The sequence below is a fragment of the Pituophis catenifer genome, unplaced genomic scaffold (assembly GCF_029215685.1).
Source record: "Pituophis catenifer annectens isolate HBS135680 unplaced genomic scaffold, rPitCat1.0.hap2 SCAF_1, whole genome shotgun sequence".
NCBI classification, from domain to species: domain Eukaryota; kingdom Metazoa; phylum Chordata; class Lepidosauria; order Squamata; family Colubridae; genus Pituophis; species Pituophis catenifer.
This window is the reverse complement of record NW_027256881.1, coordinates 20,425,602-20,451,023: the sequence shown is the minus strand read 5'-3', so window position 1 is coordinate 20,451,023 and position 25,422 is coordinate 20,425,602. Positions and strand designations below refer to the sequence as shown.

Here is a 25,422-nt window from a genome sequence, read left to right as displayed (position 1 = left end):
CGCGAGTGCTATAAAGCAGGGGTTGCCAACCCCGGTCCGCAGCTCAGTCCCAGGTCACAGCCCGTTAAGAAACGGCTCACAGAAGTGGTGGGCAAGTGCGCGTAAAGTTGCATTTGTGAAAGTGGCGTGCACATCCGAAACCATCCCCTCTTCCCCACTCCACCTCCACTGGTCCACTGAGCTGAAAAGGTTGGGGACCACTGCTATAAAACATTATGGAGTGGTATATAAGTCTAAGTGCTATTGCTACTGTAAGGACTCAAAGATGGCACTGCTAAATTCTATTCTCAGAATGAGTCTATGGAGAGTCTCAGTCATCCAGGTCATGGTTGTCCCACAGGTACTTTTTCAAAAGGCAACTGGACTTTGTTTTTAGATGATGAAGTTGATGCTGCTGACAATTGGCCTGAGTGGAGTTCTCTCTTTGTGGATTTTGGGGAGCCCATATATGCATGGAGTAGCTTTTCTAGGGTAAAAGCAGTAGTATTGTGGCTTGTCAATAGCACTGTCCTTCAGTAGTTGTTGCAGGAAATCAATGGCCTTTTTCTTATAACTGCTGGTAGGATCTCTCTTCAGAGTCTCGTATGTAGCAGTGTCCTTCAGAAGAGTGTCCATGTTAGCATTTAGTCATCTGTGTTCAGGATAACTGTGCACCTTCCTTTATCAGCCAACAAGATGGTGATGTTTGGGTCTCTTCCTAGGGATGTCACTGCTCTTCTTTCTTGAATCGTGAGGTTGTCCAGTTGTCTTTTGAAACAGCACCTTTGGGTCTACTCTCAGAAGTGTGGACAAAGAAAAGATTGGGCAAATACCAAGGCAAAGGGAGAGTCTGCTTACCCCAGAGGAGAATATAGCTGGATTCCCACTCTCCAGCATGTCCTCCAGTTCCTCACTGGTGGTGGTCCTGCCAGCTGCAAATGATATTAAAGAAGTTAAGGGTTGAACAATAGAATCTATCTTTCCTTCCCAACATCCAATAGTCCAAACCTTGTCCATATTTCTTCCTCGGATCCTTTTATTTTTTTGAAAAAAGTTTTTTATTTTTATTTTTCATCAACATGTTTAAATGTACAGTGTTTTATCCATCCTTATACATTGTTTGTTCATCTTCTTTAACTTCCATTAGGTAATTAATTAATTATTTGTTTGGGTCTGCTCTTTTACCATTTCCTTCTTTTGTTTTACTACAAACTTTCCTTTTTCCCTTCCTTTCTTTCTCCTCCTTTCTTTCTTCTTTCCTCATTCCTCCTCTCCTCTCCTCTTCTTTCCTACTTCCTTTCCTCTTTCCCCTCTCCTCTCTTCTTCCTCCCCTTCTTACCCTCTCTCCTGCTCTTCTTTCTCCTTCCTTCTTTCTCTCCTTTTCCCACTTCTTTTCTTCTCACCTCCCAACTCCCCTACTTTCCCCTCTCTACTCCTCCCCTCTTTTCCATTCCTTTGTTGTTTCCTTTTTTTAATTCAATCTGAGATGGTATTATAGCAGACCCAATTTCTATTTACATACGTCTTCATTTCCTGATCCTTTTAGATGATACTCATAACCTCCCTTTCTGACTTCACCAACATATCAGCATTGTACTCAGAACTAAGTCCAACAGACCACACAAACATAACAAGATGAACCTTAGCCCACTTAACAGCCAGCTCACCCTCAGCAGAAAGTGACAGTACATATAGAATCAAAATTTCAAATTTCATTTTTTAAAAGAAAAGAAAAGCCCTAATGTGACCTAATGATGCAAATTTCCTTGTTCCCCATCCTTCCTTGGCATGATGAAAGCACGGTCATTACACAATCCTCCCTTCCTACTCATTATGTCTGCAAGCAGCTTTTTTTCTAATTCCTAACCTCTTCCACTCAAGACTTCTATTTTTTCCAGTACACGTTGCTGCCCCTTCTGCTTTTTGATAGTTATCTACTCTCTCTCCTCCTTTTATGTTGAAAAAGCCACCTGGATAGAGCAGACCTCAAGGCACCACATGTTCTTCTGCAGCTCGGTACATTTTGTCAGTTATAGCCTACAGACAGAAGAGGCAGGGGGCCACTTCATAGCCTCTTTTCCACTCTCATCTCTCACACTGGGGCGTCTGGCTTGTTTGTGGCAAATAGGAAAGGAAAGGAACTTTGCTTTCTCCAGTCTGCAATTGGGCCAAGTACCCCAAGGATCCGTAGTGGAAACTGAGAAAAGGCGAGGAGTACTTGTGATTTGCATGGTCTAAATCAGGTTTCCAATTTAGCATGCTGGTTGAGGAATTATGGGAACTGAACTCCACACATCTTAAAACTGCACAGGTTGAAAAGCACTTATCTAAATTGGTATTTCTCAATCACACCCAGCATTTTATTTATTAGGTCATATGTTGCCCAATTTTCCCAGATTCCTGGAAGCAAACATATTAGAAGGAAATCGAAATGCCCACAGTAATAACTTCAAACAACAATAATTCCACAAAAATGTAATAGCAAAAATAAATAAATAAATCAATTATCACAAAGGTTGATGACATTCATTTCCAAAGCAGTCCTATGTAGAGGAATGGTGATACACATTAAAACCAGACCCAGGTCTTCTCACTACAGGTAATGTCAGAACTGGCACCAGTTTATATGAGCAAGGGACTCTTGAGCATGCCCTCCAACTATGCAACTAGCAGTGATTCCAAGAGGACCCTAAAGTCACAGACCAGTTCTCTTAAGAACAGCATCATTCACTGGAGAGATAACAGTTGAGCTGACAAAAAAAAACTTTGATAAACAAAGAGCATTTCCAATTTGGTTAAGTTCAACTTTAATTTGCTGTATCCCACTCAGAGCCCAGGACAAGACTTTAATAATATCTTCCTTCAGGCCAATGGTTACAGTAAAAAACTGAATATCATTAGCATAGCTCAAAATTCAGTACAATGTCCTATCTGAGTATGAACTGCATCATAGTTAAATTAATCTATTCTGATTCTCTGGCTACGGGAATCTGTGTCTTTAATTATTATTTATGGATCTTTCTTTTATAAAAAAATAGGCTTTTTTATTACAAAAGAAATACTAAGAAGAAATTAGGAATGTGAACTTTGCTTTAAAGAACAGAAATGGATTTCATTAATCTGCCTTCACAGAATATTTGGTGGAAAATGGGAGAATATAAACTGAATAATGTTCTTTCTCAAGTTGAACAAGAAGCGTTTAACTATATGTTACAGTAGTTCTGAATGCTTCAACAGCAACCTGACCACAAGAAAAATACTGGTATTAGAATAAAAACGAATTGTGAAAATAGGCAAACAAGAAAAACAGAAGACTGCACCATTATAATCCTCTGTAAGAAATGGATGAACAAACACATGGTAATCTCAGTGAAAAGGGCTAATAAGGAAGACACTCACTGATTTCCAGCTGTCTTTGGATTCTTCCTTTACAGCGCTCCCGGTAATCAGTCTGGGTTGTATTATATTCTGACATCACCTCCACAAACTTCCGTGATAAGGTGGAATGCTGAGGGCGGGAGTAGGGGGGAAGCAAAGTTACAACAGAATATTTCTGAAAAATATATGTGCTGCTCAGGGGTGAAATGCTCCCGGTTCGGACCGGTTCGCCTGATCCGGTAGCGATGGTGGCGGGTGGTTTGGAGAACCAGTAGCAAAAATCCCTGTGCCCACCCACCCCCACCATGCCCAGCTGAGCCGCAGGATCATCTACAACCTCTTCCGAAGAAAAAATGCTTTTAAAAGTAAAAAAAAAAAAGCCTCTGATGATCGCGTGGCTCAGCTGGGATAGTCAGAGGCTTTTCAAAGCATTTTTTTCTGCAACCTCTTGGCCGAAGAGGTGGTTAAAAAATGCTTTGAAAAGTCTCTGACGATCCCAGCTGAGTATCCTGATCGGCAGAGGCTTTTCAAAGCATTAGAAAAAATGCTTTGAAAAGTTAAAAAAAAAAAAGTTGGCCACGCCCACCCAGTCACATTACCCCCCCCCCACACCAAGCCACGCCCACAGAACCGGTAGTTACATTTTACATTTCACCCCTGGTGCTACTGGCTTATATACATCCACAAGCTTCTGTAAAAATCCCCTTTTCTTCAATTTATAAATTTACAAAGAAAATGCTCTTTGATACTACATTGAACCCATGGAATTTATGGAAGAAGAGATCATGGCTAATGGCTTGAAAAGAGGATGCAACAAACCTGTGAGAAATGAGATGCTTACCAATCACTGCTAGCTGAGAATGCTAGATGGACCTTTCATGTATACTTTATATCAAATAAATACCGTGTTTCCCAGAAAATAAGACCCTGTCTTATATTTTTTTGAACCCTGAAATAAGCGCTTGGCCTTATTTTCAGGGAGGTCTTATTATTTTGGGGCGCATGGAGCAAGATGGGGCTCCTCTTGCCGTCTTACTTGATTTTCAGCTCTGTGTTTAAATATTTTTGAGGAGGGCTTATTTTTGGGGGGAGGCATATTTTAGCTCAGGCGCTCAAAAGCCCAATTGGGCTTATTATCAAGGGATGTCTTATTTTCAGGGAAATAAGGTATATCTTATCAAATAAACAGCTTTGCTGCCTGTTTATGGGTTTCCTGAAGCCACATTGCTAGACAAATAAAATTAAATGTTAATCTATATGAAGACCCACTTGGTCTATTTTTTATATTCTTGGAATAGATGGGAGAGAGAGGAAAAAAGCTAAATTCTTCAAAACATTCAATTTGAGCCCATATTTCACTGTCTCATCAACACTGTATTTGGGGTGTTCATAGGATTATGGAACAGGCAATAATGTCCCTGTAATTTCCTTATTTACTTTCCACAGAGCATCATCAATCTGCTTGGTTTCAGAAAGGTCAAATGATGATGTGAATCAGGCTTGAACAACCTCTGCAGGACTGGATTTGACTTTGCTCCTTGCAAAGATAAGCTCCTTTAGCCCATTTAGAAGAGGTAGGGAGGAGAATGTCAAGCACACTGTTTTTCCCAGCAGTTCTAAGTTTTGGACATCAGTACAGACAATGTGTCATGGGAAACATTCTAACCAACATGAAGATCTAATCATTCTAACCAACATGAAGATCATACAATGGCATACAGGGCCTCCCCCCCCCCAATAATTGCCAGCCACTGCTGTAGATATTGAGAAACAGGTGGAGCCATTTTTCAAAAGCTACAAGATTTTTAAAAGTAATCTACCATTTGATCACCCTGGTTATTCTGTGCATGAAAACCTCTGGATTGATAGGCAACATGGCTTTTTAGAAATGGACCCACCTGAGTTTTCCTTATTCTCAAGTCTGCTGATGATCTGTTCAGCCCTTCCTCTTGTTCAATACTCTGTTCAATACCTAAGAAAAAGCAGAAAAGTAGAACCTATTTTCAGAGAGGGAAGAAAAAGCACATTACAGAGTAAACAGATGGTCTCAATCTCTGTCTCTCCATCTCTGCCTGCTGAACATCCATTTCAGACCGGACTAAAAATAACTCTCCAGAAGAGAAGGAACCAACTATAAATGACCCATTTTTAAAATTTGCACCTGGCAAGTTATCACCTGTAGGTTTCATTGGAGAGTTGCAGTGATTTGTTTATTTGTATTTTTTAAAAAAATCAAAATCTGGGCTAGCAAAGGTGAACCCTAATATATATATAAAAAAAAAACTGTTTTTTTTAAAATATATATATATATATATATTTTCCAAGCTTTGCTAGCAGGGAAGGGAGCTTCCTTGCAATCAGCTCGATTCAAAGATTTTTCCCCCAAGCACAATGGAAAGTGCTTTAAAAAGTTTCATGAAAAGATTAGAAGCTTCAGAATGGAAAAAGTGAGAATTTTTTCCCCCATATGGGACCTTTTACCATCCTTTATCATTACTCATGGATCACTTGTACAAACACACACTCAAAAAATGCACATGGTAGTGATACAAGCAGAGAATGTATGCTTAGAGCTTTCAATTCTGTAACAACTTTGTCAAGCTCTCAGATAGATTGGCTATGCAAAGAACAAGGAATTCACAATCATTTAGTGAGCTCCTACAGTGGAGAAGATATTTGAACTTGAGACTTCATGAACTGTTGATCAATTAGTACTTTGTTTGGGAAGTGAGCCTGTAATGTGATGTCTATCGAGGAGACAAGTTAATCTATTTAAGAGGTACAAATTATTTAATGTACTTTTAAATGGTTTTTAACATTTGTATGATGTATTTTTATCTTGTGGCTGTTCACCGCCCTGAGTCCTTCGGGAGTAGGGCGTATATAAATTAAATTAAATTAAATAAATAAATAAAATAATGTTCCCTTCTTCCATTTATGGATGATCTGTGCCTTCCTCAATTGTGGGTGCTCTACTAGAGGCCTGGAAATTTGAGGATTCTGCACAGTATCTTAGCTGTTCCTAGCGTTGAATTCTTCTGGACAGACAGCTCTGATGTTGTCCCTGGGATCTGTTGGGACCACCGTCCCAGTTTAAGAGTCACAGTCCCCGAATATGCTCCTATCACCACTGAATTCCTATCACCACCAGCACCATCACTTTACTTTCCATATCTTCTCTAGTTTCTCCTTCGGACCCCGGTACTTCTTCCCACTAAGGCAGTAACTTTCAGATGAAATGTCTCGGTGAGCAGCTCCAAGCACAGCAGGTGCCTCTTCAAGTTTATGCCATTTCATTATCCATTATGTCAAATCAGGAAGAGATTTGGAAACCCCAAAACGATTCCAATTTCAATTTCAATCATGCAAGGAGTTGCCTATTCTCTCCTTACACCTACAGCAGATACTCAACTCTTTAGCTTGGAGCGCACTTTGTTGGCTGTTTTCTTGATATCAGACATCAATTCCTCCAGCTCCTCCTTGGTTTCTAGAAGGGAAATACTGAAATTGGTGACTTGGACAGAAACACGCGCACACATCCATATGCATACATTTTGGCTTTTTCTGTTACGCTGGACTTTGGAATGAACATATTTGTAACTGGCTAATATAATAAATGTCACCAAGCCGCTCCATCCTTTATGTTCCAAAACATGTTTCAAGAGAGACGGATTAGACAAGAAAGCCATTGCAGACATTCCCATGAGTACCCTTCCCCTCACTCTGGATGCCCCCACAAGTGAAACTAGCACCTATCCTTTTGTCTTTCAGGAACTGGTGAATGCAATCCTCTTCTGTAGAGCAATCAGACAAGGTTTCATTTAGATCAGCAACTGACTCTCTTATAATGGTCTATTATTTTTATGGCTGTTTTAAGCTCTGTACGTCGTAAGATTCCTTCATATAAGTAAGCAAGATATACATTTGGGTAATCAGTCCATAAATAGAATTGTGGCACAAATGAAACACAAAATGTTAAAAAGTTATGGTATTTATGCAGTTACTTACCAAGCACATCGAAGTTATATTAAAGTAACCAAAATATCTTTACAATCCCCAAGGCTAACCCTAACGTTTGAAAATTGAAAGTTGAAAAATTTGACACGCCCTACGACAGTAACACAGATACCGTGTTACATAATGTTATTATTCTAATATTACTGAAGTTCATACCATTTACATAGCAACATAAGCAAGGAAAAGGCAAATGCCCAAAGAGCTTATAATCAAAATGTACGGTAAATACTGACAGTTTAATGAAAACATTTGCCTCATCATTGTCTGTTGCACAGTTTATGAAGAGCTTGGAAAAAAACCCTGCAGAAACTAAATGCTGACCAAAGACTTTTTTATTTCCTCTCCATTTGAAGTCTTTTTTGGCTATTATAGACAAAGAGACACTGCATCCGTTTTCTCTTTTAAACACCTCTCCAAAACTGATCCTGGTTTTCCTTTCTAAAGGAAATATTAACTTACAAAACGGGTGGCTTAAAACTAAGCAATATTAAGTGTACTTACTTCCCCCTTGTAAGTTACCTAAACTCTTCAATTCCCAAAATGACCAAAATGTTCCCAACCAACCCTCTTCAAATGACACTACATCGACCTAAATCCACAGCTCCTGGAGATTCATTCACATTCTTTATTTTTTTTTAAAAAAAAGAAGTGTTGTCTAGCCACATAAATGTAATATACCTGTCATCTAGTATCAGTGACCATCACACCTTGCAGTATAAATTCTATAAATTATGCATTTTTATCCATCATAACATCTCCAACTAAGAAGGGGGGGGGAAATCACTTTTTCTGCATGAGTCTCATCACATAAATCTTTATAGGTTTATATAAACCTCCACTGTCATTCATCTTTTCTCCTTTAAGGTGGCTCACATAACATGTTAGCTTAAACCAAACCATCAGTGTGACACTTCATGAATCAGAATGTTTGTGACCTTATCAAATACATTGGTTGACAAGGGCTTAAAGTTTAGCATGTTTATGCAAGTGACCTAGATAACTTCTTTCCTAAATTCTATGATCTTCTAAGGTAAGGGTGTCAAACTCACCCCCGGGGGCCAGGGGGTGCTTAGATCTGGCCTGCAGGGCCACCCTGGAAACAGCGAAGGACTGGCCCAGAGTGTCTCTGCCAGCAAAAACGGATGCATGCGGCTTTCCCAAGCTCTGTTTTCGCTGGCAGCGGGTTGCAGGCAGGGGTGGGTTCTACTTACCTTTACTACCAGTTTGCAACAGGATCGCGCATGTGCTTTGCTTCTGCATATGCGCAGAAACTTTTGCGCATGTGCAGATGGCCAATGATGACATCCGGGGCGGGGGCGGGGCCTCCCGCCAGTTTTACTACCGGTTCTTGCAAACCGGTCCAAACCGGGACAACCCACCACTGGTTGCAGGAGGCCGTTGCAACTGAAAACGGAGCTCAGGAGCCCATTTTCGCTGGCAGAGCGCTCGGGCCACCACAGGCGTCCCCAACATAAACGACATCAAGCTGGCCACACACACCCCAGCCCCCCAAGGTCAAACACAATGTTGATGCGGCCCTCAATGAAATTGAGTTTGACACCCCTGTTCTAAGGCCTCCTTGCAGAAGAGAGACAGTCCCTTTAGTGCTCCTTCTCTGCAATCTTCCAGCCGATTCCCCCTACCTTCATGTTGATCACAACTAACGCAGCTTGGCACAAAACGTGGCAGGTGCAATTGTGTTTCCCTCCTCACCCCCCATGAGATAATTTTTGTCACCTGGAGCTCTAAATGCTGCCAGTGTAACCAAGCAACACTGGCAAGAGCAGCAGAGATTGGCCTCAAGGATGCAAGGAGAACACAGCTCAGCCCATTTCTCTCAGAATCCACAGCCATGCTTCAGCTCTTCTCCGGACAAGCTCAAATCATGTACTGCATCATTGCTCATGACAGACAAGCATTCCATTTTCTGGATTAGGTGGGACAACCGAATAACCACCTAATTTTTAGTCAAATGCTTTCCCAATCCATGGCATAGATGCATCATCATCAGCATGTGAAGAACTCAAGTGAAACATCTGAGATAGGCTTAAGCCCACAAGTATGAAGTGCTTTTAAACTTCTTTATCAACAGGGATTTTGTAGCTTGTCCAGAACATGCCGCCTTGCAGCTTTCTAAAGAGGCAATGTATTTGCTAAGCTTATTCAATGCCTTTACTCGCAATGACAGAAAAGTTGGTAAATTATGAACCTTGTAGAAAAGCTGTAGTCTATGGGGCAAAAAGCTGGAAAAACCTTTTCCAGCTAACAAATTTTACTAAAAAGGTGTAAGTTTTCATGAGTTGCAAAAGCGTATGCATTTTAATAAATAGTTTTAGTTGGAAAATATGCTTCCAGACTACTGATCTAAGACAACGTGTGAGTTTCTAATAAAATGCAATGCCTAGCTTGGAATTTCTACTTATTATATTCATTTCTATTGGGGAGTCCTTGGTGCTCTCTGAGCTTGGTTGGTTATTGTTGTTTGTTTGTTTTTTGCAATTGAATAACAAAATATCTGCAAGAAATCATCAAAGCTCAGAGAGCATCAAAGATCCCACAGTTCAATCTTGAGCTACAAATATTCTCCTTTATTGGTATCTATGTCTACAGTCCAGGAAGTTATTCTGTACCTGATCCTTAATTTCTGAGTTTCCCAAAGTTCTTCCTCCTATGAACTATGTTGTTGAAATTCAGCAGCAAATTACTAAACACTGATAGAACAGTTCACTAAGTTTCAACATGAAACAAAAGCAAAATATTCATTAAAATCCATTTGGACTACTTAAAATTGCAAAAATAGAAAGAAGTCCTCACACCCAAATCTTTTTTTTTAAGCTCTCTTCCCAAATCACGCCTATCCATTTAATGGACATTACTCCTTTACATGTGGTTCACAGTACACAAAATGTTTTATTAATAAGTAGCAAATATTAATAGAATGCTGATATTATTTAATAATGGAAGGCTGGGTACCAAAACTGCCTTCTCCTGCTTAAAGAGAAACTAGCTAAATATATCTATTTTTTTGCCAAGACAATAACTAAAAATAAAATGAACAATTCACGAGGTTATTTATTATGAAGTGAGATAATTATTACGGCAAAATGAAGAAAATGAAGCAAAAACTGCTGTTCAATGTGATGTTTCTCCATCAAATGAGGCCATGCAAACCTAGTAGGAACATAGAGGGACAAGGAAAAAAGAAACTAAAAGCCTTATTTCTCAGTTGCAACCTCATACTGTCATTCACCTTAAGAAAAACTGTAAGCAATTTAGGATGATTCTGAACTGATTGTTTCAATATAGAGAATATGGATTCATAAGTTCATAGAAGCACACAATACCCACAATACTGGATTGGTTTCAAGTCTGGGCAGAGCACAAAATCCAACTAGGTAGCCACAAGTAAATCATGCATCTTCGTTTATCTGTCATACTAGGGTAACAAGCCAATAACAAACCACAGCTTCAGATGTGATCTACAGCAAGGTTTAATTGACTCTGTTTGCACAGACTCATATCAAGCCAAAACCAAATACAGGTACGGTAGTCCTTGATTTACAACCACAATTGAGCCCAAGTGTCTTTTGCTAAGTAAGACAGTTGTTAAACGAGTTTTGTCCCAGTTTACAATCTTTCCATAGTTGTTAAATTAGGAACATGGTTATTAACTGAATCTGGCTTCCCCATTGACTTTGTTTGTCAGGTTGCAAAAGTTGATCACATGACCCCAGGACACTGCAACCTCCATAAATATGAGTCAGTTGCCAACAGGGTGGATAAAAATCAATGATTTTTTTTTAAAAAAATCAAAAAAATCAGATTTTTTTGATTTAAATCGGATTTTTTTGATTTAAATCGGATTTTTTTGATTTTTATCAAATTTATTTTAATAAAAAACTTTTGGGGTAAAAATCTATCATTAAGATAGTTTTCTATTTAAGATACATAAATAATTTAGTTTATTCAGCATGAAATGGAGCTTAGTTATGTAGCAAGAGGCTGTATATTCTGCAACACTGGGACTATCGGTGAGTCAACAGTGGGTCAAAGGAGTAGCAGAGATGACAGTTGCTCTTTAAAAATTATGATTTAAATCGAGTTGATTTAAATCAAGCCTTTTTACTAGTGATTTAAATCATGATTTAAATTGTGATTTAAATCAACTCGATTTAAATCAAATCCACCCTGGTTGCCAAGTGTCTGAATTCTGATCACATGACCCCAGGGATATTGCAACAGTCGTAAGTGTGAAAAAGGGTCAAAAGTCATGTTTTTCAGTACCGTTGTAACTTTGAACGGTCACCAAATGAATGGTTGTAAGTCAAGAGCTACCTGTTAGCTCTTTTAAGGCTTCATTTGATATGTTAATCCACCATTAGGTACAAACAGAAAAAGCTGTGCTACCTACACGTTGTGCAGATATTAAAGTCAGGATTGGCTGACTTAGCTTTTTTAAATCACTAATTAATCATTGGACTCACACTATACATTATGCAATACAGATCAAATATATAAATAAATTGGGGGACAGTCCAGAAAAATACTGGAATATAGGAAGCTGATGCCATCTAAATTCTGTGTAATAAAGAGCTTGTATGGATTTTTCCTTCCTACATTTCCTTTGTTACATTTTCTTTTAAAATATAGCACATTCTTCTTTGTTTCGATTTATCTCTTGCTTTCCAGTCAAATAATCAGTGCGATATATTATGAAATGTCTATATTTTGGGAGGAGTAAAGAGGAAGCTGTATAACAAATGCAATATTTTATCTCTGCACCAGCAGATCTTTGCTATTTGTAAAATTAAAGCTCTATGCTTTCTTCAACAATCCCCTTCCCCAGTATCTTCTGCTATTCTGCTTTTGAAGTAACTGTTCTCATCTAATAAAAATCTTCTGGATTTTCAAAGGCAAACACATCCCCAGGGAGCAATTTCTGTCTTGCACAGTGTAGGTGTTTACAATGGCTAATAAGCCACACCAACTCAGTCTGGGAAATCAATGTTTCCATCCTTTATATGTGACCCAAAGCTCATTAGCGACATCTTGGAGCCACAGAGAAGCCGGCTATCATTTGAGGAAGTGGATGGCATAGCAACATGAAGATGAAGGCTGCCAACATGTTCCAAGCACTGATCCAGCTGCAGCTGTGCAAATATGGATGGCCTATGAAACAAGTGCATAGAGAGAAATCTTTGAGACGGTGTGGGGGGGCGTGTGTGGAAGATAGAAAAGGAGATATGGTTCTTTCTAGCCATTATTAGTAAAATTCTGTAGATTTTAAAAGTAGGAGTTAGTTTAAAAGCTGGGCAATTAGACCATGTCCCACAACTAAGAGGGTGGAATGGTGGCTCAGCGGTTAAGATGCTGGGCTTGTCGCCTGGAAAACCAGCAACCCAGGTTCAACACCTGAGAGCCAAGTGATGGGGTGAGCTCCCGTCCTCGCCTCACTCCTGCCAACCTAGCAGTTTGAAAGCATACAAATGCGAGTAGGGATGGTAACAGTGCTCTGTGATGTCATGCTGGTCACATGACCGCGGACATGTCTTTGGACAGCTCTGGCTCAATGGCCTTGAAACGGAAATGAGCACCACCCCCTAAAGCAGAGGTGACAAACTCAATTTCATTGAGGGCCGCATCAGGGTTGTGTTTGACCTCGGGGGGGGGAGGGTGTGGTCAGCTCGACGTGGCCAGCTCGATGTCACTCATGTCGGGGGTGCCTGTGGAGACCCAAGTGCTCTGCCAGTGAAAATGGAGCTAGGGAGGACCCCTCAAGCCCCTCCCAAGCTCCATTTTTGCTGGCAAAGGGTTGCAGGAGGCTGCCGCAGCCGAAAACAAAGCTCCATTTTCACTGGCAGAGACACCAGTCCTTCACTATTTCCAGGGCGGCCCTGTGGGCCAGATCTAATCACCCCGCGGGCCAGATCTGACCCACGGGCCTTGAGTTTGACACCCCTGCCGTAGAGTCAAGAACGACTAGCAGAGTAAAATCTGCAGGGACTCCTTTAGCTTTTTTTTTTTTTTTTTTTACCACAACTAAGAACTTAAAGTATTGTGCATGTTTAGAAGAAGCAAAAATGATGGGAACTCAGAGCTAATAAGCATTAGGTGGAGCCCAGTTATTTTGAAAAAGGAGCTGCAGAGAAGTAGAGAAGTAGATTTCAGTTCAACAGAAAATTTTCTTACAGTAAGAACTGTTGCCCAAAGGCTGTCTTCAGGCAGTGGGTTCTCATTCAATAAGCACCCTGAAAAAGTGGTTGGACTGTAGAGATGCTGCCACTGTACCCTGCAAGCAGATCGTGTAATGAGTTCATTAGGCCAGTCCCTCATAATTTGTCATATCTTGATTCTTTTCCTTTCAGAACTCTGCAACCGCTACTCATACTATCTAAAAATTGTGAAAGCTGCAATTCTTTCAAATCAGCAGTGGGTAACATCAAAGGAAAGCTGGGATAAATAATTTCCAAATGTTCCTTAAATGTTATGATTGTATGAGAGTGGAGAATCCTGAACTACACTGAAACAGATAGTGGATTCCACTATGATATAAAAGGAACGAAGAATCAGAGGTAACCCAAAGATGCTTTTTCAAAAGTCAACTGGACTTTCTTTTTCCTTGAAGACATTTCGCTTCTCATCCAAGAAGCTTCTTTAGTTCTGACTGAATCATAACTGAGTCAGTTAGACTGAGTCACAACTGAATAAATTTCTTGAATGAGAAGCAAAACCTCTTCAAGGAAAAACAAAATCCAGTTGCCTTTTGAAAAAGCACCTTTGGGACAACCATGGCCTGGATGACTTGAGAATCTCCATAGACAATCAGAGGAAACTCTTTCCATTATTTTCCCTAGTTTAAAAACCCTGATCAAGCTCAACATTATACCAGCAGGGTACTGTTAAGAACAATCTAGATTTTCTTGTGGTGGTCCCTTTTGGCTGACTCAGTCAAGGGTTGGATGACACTAAAACCTGTTGCTAAAAGAATGGCCTTCCGCTGAACTGGGATGATTGGCCTGCTAGACATTTTTATTTTTATTCATTTTTATTTTATTTATTTATTTATTTTATTTATTTATTTTGTCAAGCAGGGGTGGGTTCTACTTACCTTTACTACCGGTTCGCAATGGGAGCGCACATGTGCTCTTCTGCGCATGCGCAGATCACACATGATGACATTGTGGTGGGTGGGTGGAGCCTCCCACTGGTTTTACTACCAGTTCTATAGAACCCGACCAAACCGGGAGCAACCCACCATTGTTGTCAAGCATGTATAAGATAACAGATATAAGTATAAAAGCGATTATGAATACAGGAAATGGATACGGATAAATGGGGACAGTAGGATAGAGACGATAGGCACATTGGTGCGCTTATGCACGCTCCTTACAGACCTCTTAGGAATGGGATGAGGTCAACAGTAGACAGTCTAAGGTTAAAGTTTTGGGGGTTTGGGGAAGAAACCACAGAGTCAGGTAGTGCATTTCAGGCATTGACCACTCTGCTGCTGAAGTCATATTTTCTGCAATCCAATTCGGAGCGGTTTACCTTGAGTCTGTATATATTGTGTGCTTGTGTATTGTTATGGTTGAAACTGAAGTAGTCATTGACAGGTGGGACATTGTGGCAGATAATTTTGTGTACTACGCTTAGGTCAGACCGAAGGCAGCGTAGAAAACATTCCAGTGTTTATTCACACAATCCCAAGTAAATTTATCCAAGAATAAATTCCATCAAAGATGACTTGCTTCCAAGTCAACTTGCACAGCAAAACACATCACATGCACAATTCACACACTTGCTACAAAATAGCTTTGCGAGATTTTATACTCAATCTCAGGGTTTAGGGTCAGATGTTATTCTACTACAGTAAGGATTGTTCTTTTTTTTTTTTTCTCATCTGTCATTTCTGAATCAAGCCACGGGATTTTTGTATTTTAGCATATTCCTTTTTGATGAGAAAAATCCAAGCCTCTTATTGCCACAGATGCATGCACAAACCGTGCTTGGGTTGTTTGTCAGCAGAGTTGTATAGCAATCGGGTGAACTTCAGGCTTGTGAATACAGTAAAGTGGGGAGAACCAGGCAAATCTAATTTAAACAACTGAGCAGCCGAAAATTGGGCTCATGCTGAGGGCACAGGGCAACAAAAGGCTTGACTGAAACTCCAGGGGAGCATGAAAGGCAGAAGGGAAAGCAAAGCATCCAGCTACCAAGTGGGCAGCCGCAGAGAGACTGATGGCATCTGTCTGGGGAATGCAACAGGAACGTAGGCAACTGAGGTGGGAGGAAATGAGGGCTAAGCCTGGAAGAAATTATCTAAATCCAGCTATCCTTTCTGCAAGTTGAAGCATTTGCCCGCTGAATCCCGAGAGCCCATCCCACACAAGCCCTAATTACAGAATGCCTACAGCAGACACAAGAAGAACAAAGAGTTGTCAGAGGAAGCAAGAAAACAAGGAATTGAACGAACAAGGAATGGCACAACTTGGTGAACTATGACAGACTATATGGATACCATCTTTTAAGGCAGGGGAGAAAGATATGCTGGTCTGATCAACCAGCTACTAACTAGCCAGAAAAGCACTTTCCAGTTTGCTCTTGTGCTTTTCATATCAGCGTGACTCGAAAAAGAAGAAGGGCTTGCAACATTTGCTAGGAAATTATAATGAGCATTATTACAGACTCAGCCACTGCTAAGGATGTCAAACTATTGTTTTTAGCAATATTACAGAAATTTGCCCAGCTGGCTGACCTTAGCTGACCTTAACAACCTTAGCTGGATTGGACCTGTTTCCTACATGGATAGGATAGGATAGGATAGGATAGGATAGGATAGGATAGGATAGGATAGGATAGGATAGGATAGGATAGGATAGGATAGGATAGGATAGGATAGGATAGGACAGGACAGGACAGGACAGGACAGAATAACAGAGTTGGAAGGGATCTTGGAGGTCTTCTAGTCCAACCCCCTGCTTAGGATGGATAGAAGATGCCTAGGGAAGACCAGGGTTGTAGGCTAGACCAGGAAGTTGGAAAGAAAAAATTGTGAAAGAAAGCAGTGGTAAACGTCTATTTTATTGTAAAGGTAATCATGGACACGTCCACAAAGGATGGAAGGCTGAGTCAACCTTGAGCCGGTCAGGATCGAACTCCTGGCAGTAACCACTGTGCCACCATAATCCTATGAAGTATGTTGGTTCAGATAGAATGATTGACCTAAAGCCACACAGAGCTTTTGGGGGTTGAAGGTGGACTTGATGGCTGGGAAATTCTGAGAGTTGAAGACCACATATCTTAAAATGGTCAAGGTTGAGAAATAATAGTATTGAAGCACCAAACCACCATTGAGTGCCTTCTTGTCCAAACTATCCATTGGATTTGCCATGAATGCCCATGTACTACCGTGTTTTCCCGAAAATAAGACCCTGTCCTATATTTTTTTTGAACCCTGAAATAAGCCCTTGGCCTTATTTTCAGGGAGGTCTTATTATTTTGGAACGCATGGAGCAAGATGGGGCTCCTCTTGCTGTCTTACCAGATTTCCAGCTTTGTCTCCCTAACCATAATCAAAGGAAATGGCGGGGACCAGCTGTGCATGCATTTAAATATTTTTGGGGAGGGTTTATTTTTGGAGAGGGCTTATTTTCAGGGGAGGGTTTATTTTCAGGGGAGGGCTTATTATCAGGGGAGGGCTTATTTTCAGGGAAACACTATACAATGGAGACAAGACATTCTAAAGTGGGTGCTTCCCCTCTACTCACTCTGAAAGTGGAGCTTAGAAGACACTGCTTCGTGTGGGAAGGGATAGCCCCATTCCCTTTCTCCAGTGTCAAATTGAAAAGCCAGAAGGGAACTTAATCGAAGAAGACTTGAGAAAACACGGAAGGAAGGGCCCACTATTCTACAGGAAGCAGTGTCACAACAGTTCTAAGCCCTCCCTCTGGAAGGAGTGGTGGAAAGATATTTACTATAACCAGCGATGGGTTTCACATATTCTTACCACTGGTTCGCCGCCTGCCTGCCCGCGCACTCATTTCACACACACACACATGCTTTCCGCGCATGCGCTCTGCTTGCGTGCACACCTTCCACGCATGCACCCAGCCTCAAAAACATGGCTAAATAGGACTGCATTACCCCAGGGTGGGGGTGGGGGGGTGGGGACAGGCCCACCTGCAGTTGCCGCTACCGGTTCGCTCAAACTACTCTGAACTGGCTGAATACCACCTCCCTTGCCTGATTCTTGCCTGTAGCTCTGTTATCCTACCTCCATTATAGGAAAACAGCAACTACCTTTTCTTATAACAATTGGATATGATCATACAGAGTGATTGCGCCCTGGGTCCCATTAATTAAACAGTGTCATCTTACAGGAGCCCAGTCTGGACCTGTCTTCTGGAATGATATCCCCCAGAGATTCATGTGGCTCCACTCTTATAACATTTAGGACATTGTTAGGGACCTGGTAGTTCTCCTAGGCTTTAGGATAAAATGATAGTGGAGCTCTGTAATGGTATATGAGAATAACAGATTAACAGAGTTGGAAGGGACCTTATAAATCCGTGATGGCGAACCTATGGCACAGGTGCCACAGGTGGCACGCGGAGCCATATTGGTGGGCACACGAATGTTGCCCTAGCTCAGCTCCAGTGCACATGCACGCACCAGCCAACTGATTTTCAGGCCTTCTGGTCCCACCGGAAGTCGGGAAACTGGCTGTTTCCGGCCTCCGGAAGGGATGGGGAAGGCTGTTTTTGCCCTCCCCAGGCTCCTAGAAAGCCTCTGGAGCCTGGGGAGGGGGAAAAACGGGCCTACCGGGCCCACCGTGCCATCACGTGCCAAAAGCAGGAGGAATGTGGGAAGGTCACATGTGCATGCGCGGGAGGGCGAGGTGCATTGAATTATGGATGTGGGCACCCGCACCCGCGACCCCCCCCGCTCCCCCTGCTTTTGGCACGCGATGGCAAAAAGGTTAGCCATCACTGTTATAGGTCATCTAATCCAGCCCCCCGCTCAAGCAGGAGACCCTACACCAGTGATGGCTAACCCTTTTGCCATCGTGTGCCAAGAGTGGGGTGGGGTGGGGGTGTCACGGGCATACATGCCCACATCCATAATTCTACGCGCCCTGCCCCTGTGCATGTGTGTGCAACCCCACCCGCTCCCCCCACTCCTGGCACACAATGGCACCGTAGGCCTGTTTTTTGCTCTCCCCAGCCTCCAGAGCCTTTCTAGGAGTCGGAGGACAGTGAAAATGGCCTTCCCCACTGCCCGGAGGCCTCCAGAGGCCGAAAACGGCCCGTTTGCCAACTATTGGAAGACGGCTATCATGTCTTCCCTGGTCCTTCTCTTCACTAGACTAGCCATGCCCAGTTCATGTAACCGTTCTTCGTATGTTTTAGTCTCCAGTCCCCTAATCATCCTGGTTGCTCTCCTCTGTACTTTTTCTAGAGTCTCAACATCTTTTTAATAGTGTGGTGACCAAAACTGGATGCAATACCCTAGGTGTGGTCTTACTAGGGCTTTATAGAGTGGTATTAGTACTTCACTTGATCTTGATTGTATCCCCCTGTTAATGCAATTTAGGATTGCATTGGCTTTTTCAGCTGCCACTGCATGATGTGCTTCCTGTCTGGACTACCTCAAAGGACTATCAAGCATCCTTTACTTACTATTGGTGAACTGTTCTTATTTATTTATTTATTTATTTATTTATTTATTTATTTATTTATTTATTTATTTATTATTTTTTATTTATTTATTTATTTATTGGTTCGATTTATATGCCACCCTTCTCCGGAGACTCAGGGCGGCTTACAATACGTTAAGCAATAGCCTTCATACTTTTGTATATACCTGCTTAGTAGGGCTTTCGGCCCCGCCTAAGCGGTGTTCTTTTTTTTTTTTCTTCTTCTAGTTGATTGTGACCTTTTTAACAGGTATTGTTTTCTTTTTGTTTGTAAGCTGTCTAGAGTTGATCAAGACAATCCAAAGTTGTCAAGAAGTCAATTAGCTTCGAAATTTGATAAAAAAAATTAAAGTTATTTGGCTCAGTCTCTGCGGGACAATTTCATTTTATTTATTTGATAATGTTTGTGCTGGATTCTGCATAGACTAGGATTGGAACCCAGTACCTTACAGCCTTGTGACAGATTCTGAGATGGAGCTCTTAAATTACATATGATTTCACTGTTGTCCCCTGATCATATCATTCTCCCCTGAAATGTTTACATCACATGAGCAGCTGGATCAGCCATTAAGTGATCTATTGGGCTTCATGCGATTATTTTTTCTGCACCCGGGGCCACCCACCTCTGGTCATGCCAAGAGCTTCCTACTGTGAGATGGACAGAAGAGTGCTAGGTTCTGCTGTCTAAATTAAGGCATATCTAATTACAGAGCGCTTTGTTCTAATGTGCTCACACGAATCAGGCAAGGGAGTTAATTAATATTTACGCAGCACTCACACTTGCCACGGGAGAGAACGTTCAATTGTTTGGAACAGAGCAGGGAAAATATGAAGCTAGCCACAATAGGGGTTGCATAGTAGCAGAGATCCATGTGGGGGGCAGCCCTCCGAACAACAACAAAAAAAGAATTTTCAGCTGGCTAATCTAAAATGCAAAGCTGTTTCTACATGGCTAACACCTAACACTACCAACTAAAAGGCATCCTGCAGCCTTTGTAACTTTCCCTCCACGGTAGATTTTTTTGTTGTACCAAACAGATAGATAGAAGTAGGGGGAGAGGCATAAAAAACCATTAAAAGTGTCTAGTAACATAATCTGGATCTCCCTGTCAAATTCCATGAACGAGGCAGGGAAGCTGCATAATGAAAAACCAAATCTGGAAGTATTTCAAGACAAAAATCTTTGACAAGCATGAACACCGATGAGAAAACCAGATGGCTGAACAGCCTGATACTAGCTTCAGGTCCCTTCTTGTTGAACTTCCATGGAATCCTGTGGTCATGTTCCATCTTTGCACTAGGTTTCCGACTTCTATCTGGTTTACATGAATGAGACAATGCAGTGAAGCTGTGGTGGGATCCTTCTGGTTTAACAACCGGTTCGGTGATCGCACGCTTTGCTGCGTGTGCGTGCGCAGTTCAACGAAAAACCACCTTCCGTGTTAGTGCTAGGGCAGGGGTGGGCAAATGTGGCCTTTTACAACCTGTGGACTTCAACTCCCAGAATTCCTGAGACAGCCAAGCTTTCACAGATTGTAAAAGGCCACATTTGCCCATCTCTGTGCTAGGGAATTAAAACAGCTGAGGCACGGCAATCCGCTCTGCTGAGCTAATCAGCTGCAAAGATAAAGGTAAGTAAAGCGCAGGGGCGGGCGGGCGGGCGGGCCTAGCTGATCGTCGGAGCTACCGGTTTGCCTGAACTGATCCGAACCAGTAGAATCCCACCCCTGCAGTGAAGGCGTTTATTCTAACTGCAACCATGATACAAATCTCTCTCCCTAGCAAAATCCTACTGCTTTTCTTGATCAGTCGTGAAAGAAATGCAAGGCACAACCTTACTCACTCTCGTCAGGGTTTGGGGCAGCGAGGATGGCACTGTGCTTTCTCTTCACCTCTTCCACATTTTCTGAGATCTTTTCTATGAACCCACGAATTTCTTCCACCTGAGGGGGAAAAAAAAAAGCCTGATATGATTGCAGAATTAAAACTCTGGATCCTGAAGCCAGCTATAATGGATGCTACACATCTTGGGATTGATATATTAAAAATTGATCAGTCAAATAGCAACAGCAGTTAGCAGTTTAACAGCAGTTAAATAGAATAGAATGGAATGGAATGGAATGGAATGGAGTGGAGTGGAGTGGAGTGGAGTGGAGTGGAGTGGAGTGGAGTGGAGTGGAGTGGAGTGGAGTAGAGTAGAGTAGAGTAGAGTAGAGTAGAGTAGAGTAGAGTAGAGTAGAGTAGAACAGAACAGAACAGAACAGAACAGAACAGAACAGAACAGAACAGAATTCTTTATTGGCCAAGTGTGATTGGACACACAAGGAATTTGTCTTTGGTGCATATGCTCTCAGTGTACATAAAAAGACAAGATACATTTGTCAAGAATTGTAAGGTACAACACTTAATGATAGTCATAGGGTACAAATAAGCAATCAAATCATACTAGGAAACAATCAATACCAATATAAATCGTAAGGATACAAGCAACAAAGTTACAGTCATGCAGCCATAAGTGGGAGGTGATGGGTGATAGGAACGATGAGAAGACTAATAGAAATAGTGATGCAGCCTTAGTGAATAGTTTGACAGTGTTGAGGGAATTATTTGTTTAGCAGAGTGATGGCATTCGGGGAAAAACTGTTTTTGTGTCTAGTTGTTTTGGTGTGCTCTATAGCGTCGTTTTGAGGGCAGGAGTTGAAACAATTTATGCATATACCACTTCATAGTGGTTTACAACCCTCTCTAAGCAGTTTATAGAGTCGGCATATTGGCCCCAACAATTTGGGTCCTCATTTTACCAATGCTATCAACCAACAGCCTATCTGATCATAATCCCATTGGTCAAGTAACCCTATTGTTCTTTCCCTCAGCCGAGATAAACTATACAGTTTATCTTGTACATCTCTGCTGTATTGTTTTTCATCCTATTGAAAATATATTCAAAATATTTTTCACAATAAGCATTATCTATTTATAGATTACTAAAATTCTCATTTCTGTAACCTTTAATTGGGTGAAATGATGCATTACATGGCAAAACTATTTCAACCAAAATACTGTATCTCAAATGAGCTGGCTTACAGAATGCATCCAAAATCTGGGAGTCATGACTCTCATAGAATTGAAATTTAGTAAATCTTACAAAATATTTAATGAAGCAATTTATGACAAATTGCAAATTGTCATAACACATTTCCTGTGGTCAACTCTTGATGTTTCATTGAACTACAAAGTTCAAAATGGGCTGTTTTCAAGGCAGATACGTCTCTGAATAGCTCCCTGAATTTTTAAAAACTTTTGAAAAACGTTAGAAGCTCTGCCACCATCTATCCTAAAGCACTGAGGAATCTGATAAGAAAATACAGTATTTCTGAAACAATGACTCATCAGGTCATAGGTTGTTAAGTGTTTCGAATAAAAGTGCTTAAAAATTGTTTGGTTAATTGGGTGTTTTCTAACTGTTGAGAGTCGTCTCACGTGCCTCCATCTGGAGAATTTCCTTGTATCTATTTATCTTTATACATGTTTATATAAGAAATAAGATCACGTTGTGACTGGCTAAATTGAGGGCATATACCGGTCCAATATCTGACTTTTTTCACATAAACTTTCACATAAAAGAGCCATGGTGGCGCACTGGTTGGAATGCAATATCGCAGGCCGACTCTGACCACAGCTAGGAGTTCGATCCTGACAGGCTCAAGCTTGACTCAGCCTTCCATCCTTCTGAGGTCGGTAAAATGAGGTTTCAGATTGTTGTGGCCAATATGCTTAGAGGGCTATAAAGCTCTATGGAGCGGTATATAAGTCTAAGTGCTATTGCTAAACAATACTGCGCTTCAAGGGCTAGCTGCCCTAGACATTGGTAACTGAATATAGATTATTTATTTATTTATTTATTTATTTATTTATTTATTTATTTATTTATTTATTTATTATTTGTTTGGTCAGATTTATATGCCGCCCTTCTCCCGTAGGACTCGGGGCGACTCACAACAATAAAAAAACCTGACAATAAGTAAAAATTAAATAGTATTAAAACCAAATTAAAAATCCCCAAATACCCAAATTAAAATCCATGGCAGATCAGGGAAGATGGTGGAAGAGCCATGTCTTTAGGTCGGCGGGGAAGGTGTGGAGGTTGGGGGCCGTCCGGAGCTCGGTGGGCAACCCATTCCAGAGGGTCGGTGCAGCCACAGAGAACGCCCTCATCCTGGGGACCACCAGCCGACACTGTCTAGCTGAGGGGACCCGGAGGAGGGCAGCCCTATGTGAGTGCACTGGGCGGTGGGAGGTCGGTAGGAGGTGTTCCTGCAAATACCCCGGGCCCGTGCCATGAAGGGTTTTATAGGTGAGTACCAGCACCTTGAAGCGAATCCAGTGCAGTGCAGCTCGCGCAATAGTGGTGTTATATGGGAGTAACGGGACGCACCCGTAACTACTTGCGCGGCTGCATTCTGGACCAGTTGGAGCCTCCGGGTACACCCCAAGGGCAGCCCCATGTAGAGGGCATTGCAGTAATCCAACCGAGAGATAATGAGAGCCTGAGTGACTGTACGGAGGGCGTCCCTGTCTAGAAAAGTGCGTAACTGGCGCACCAGGCGAACCTGCGCAAATGCCCCCCTTGTCAAGGCCGTTAGATGGTCCATTAAAGACAGCCGTGAATCAAGGAAGATGCCAAGATTACGGACCCTATCCGAGGGAGCAAGACACTCCCCTCCCATCAACAGTGATGGGGCAGCTAGATCATGGGACGCCAGAATCCACATTTTAAACATTCATATTTAAGCATTCATATTTTACTGTGTTTTAATCTAGGTGAAATGTTAATATATGTTGCAAGTCCATGTATGATATACCATACACTAAATCAGTGGTTCTCAACCTGTGGGTCGGGACCCCTTTGGGGGTCGAATGACCCTTTCACAGGGGTCGCCTAAGACCATCGGAAAACAAATATTTTCAATGGTTTTAGGAATAATTTTATTGTTGGGGGTCACCACAACATGTGAAACTGTATTAAAGGGTCACAGCATTAGGAAGGTTGAGAACCACTGCACTAAATAATAATTAGGAAATAAGGATTTATCACCTGCTCAAAAAACTCATCCATAAAACGATCCCGATCCACGCCAACAGCAACCTCATCGTCATCATCACTGTCCTTGGCCTGCAAGGTAAAAAACATAATTTCAATATCTGGAATCTCAAAGGGCTGCCTCAAATAATGCAAGACCTAAATTCTGCATCATAAGGCTGGAACAGACATCAGCTGGATAGTACCTTTGATTTCCCCCCAAGGACAAAGTCAGCTCTGCATTGATTCCTATTCTTCCAACTCATTCATTTCTGAGTTGTTCTAGTGCTACCGTGTTTCCCTGAAAATAAGACCCTGTCTTATATTTTTTTGAACCCTGAAATAAGTGCTTGGCCTTATTGCCATGCGCTCAAAAGCCCAATTGGGCTTATTATCAGAAGATGTCTTATTTTGGGGGAAACAGGGTAATAAATCATCCTTTCTTCAAAGTGAACGGAAAGCAGAAGCACTATTACATTTCTGCACTATATGGGGTTACCATCTACTATGTTCTTTCTATATCTGTGCCTTGGGCTGTGTTTACTCTCCCCTAAGGCAAAAACCATGAAGAGAAGGGCTGAAACATAGGAAGAAAATATATATATATTAGGGACAAATTTCCTTAACTTTGATCAAAATTGTACCAAGCCTAATTCAGCCAGAAGCAAGAAGTAATACAGTACACTCCTGTCATCACAGTAGCCACAGGTTCTGTCCAAGCCCCATTTGATTCAAGCAACACTGATCTTGTGTTAGCAAGAAACTCCTTTAAGGAGTAAATGACAGTCACAGCAAGGGTGTCATACTGGATCTGGAATACGTTTGCCCTCTCAGAATCTGACTCCCACATACCTTTAGGGCACACTCAAAATTGGTGCCTCTCACCGAAACACCGAATGCATCCCCCCCCCACAAAATTCTGTACATAATCCTCCTTTTGAAGAACTAGAAACCATAGAGGGTCTGCTGCCACCTTTTCCCACTAATGCATTTCATCAAAAGGCATAAGCTTCTATCAGCTGCCCCTTACTTCATCACAAACATGGAATGGCTAAGCTGATGTAAATTTAAACTGGGATGAAGCAGGAGAGGGATAGGAGGAGCAAATAAGACAGGGTGGTTGTGTGGATGCAAGTTATGAGTGAAACAGATTATAACTGGCTTATCAATTAACATTTGTAATATGTTTAAAAAAGGTGTTTGTTGAAACCTTCTGAAATAGCTTGAAACTTTTTGTGATATATGGGAATTCAGCAGTAGCCCAATTCATTGT

At 41.5% G+C, this 25,422-nt stretch overlaps 1 protein-coding gene across 2 annotated transcripts in view; it reads right to left on the bottom strand.

Moving 5' to 3' along the window:
• STX1A (syntaxin 1A) overlaps positions 1–24,200 on the bottom strand; it is a 34,109-nt gene extending 9,909 nt beyond the window's left edge. Inside the window, exons 1-6 of one of the 2 annotated variants that reach the window (XM_070946482.1) lie at positions 24,165–24,200; positions 20,913–21,012; positions 6,770–6,844; positions 5,256–5,329; positions 3,379–3,487; positions 838–911 (exon numbers count right to left, since the gene is read on the bottom strand). In XM_070946482.1, the coding sequence (XP_070802583.1) occupies positions 838–911; positions 3,379–3,487; positions 5,256–5,329; positions 6,770–6,844; positions 20,913–21,012; positions 24,165–24,185 (453 nt within the window). In that variant the 5' untranslated portion in view covers positions 24,186–24,200. The remainder of the gene's footprint in view (positions 1–837; positions 912–3,378; positions 3,488–5,255; positions 5,330–6,769; positions 6,845–20,912; positions 21,013–24,164) is intronic. The other variant, XM_070946473.1, reaches the window with a different exon arrangement.
• Positions 24,201–25,422: the final 1,222 nt, after the last annotated feature.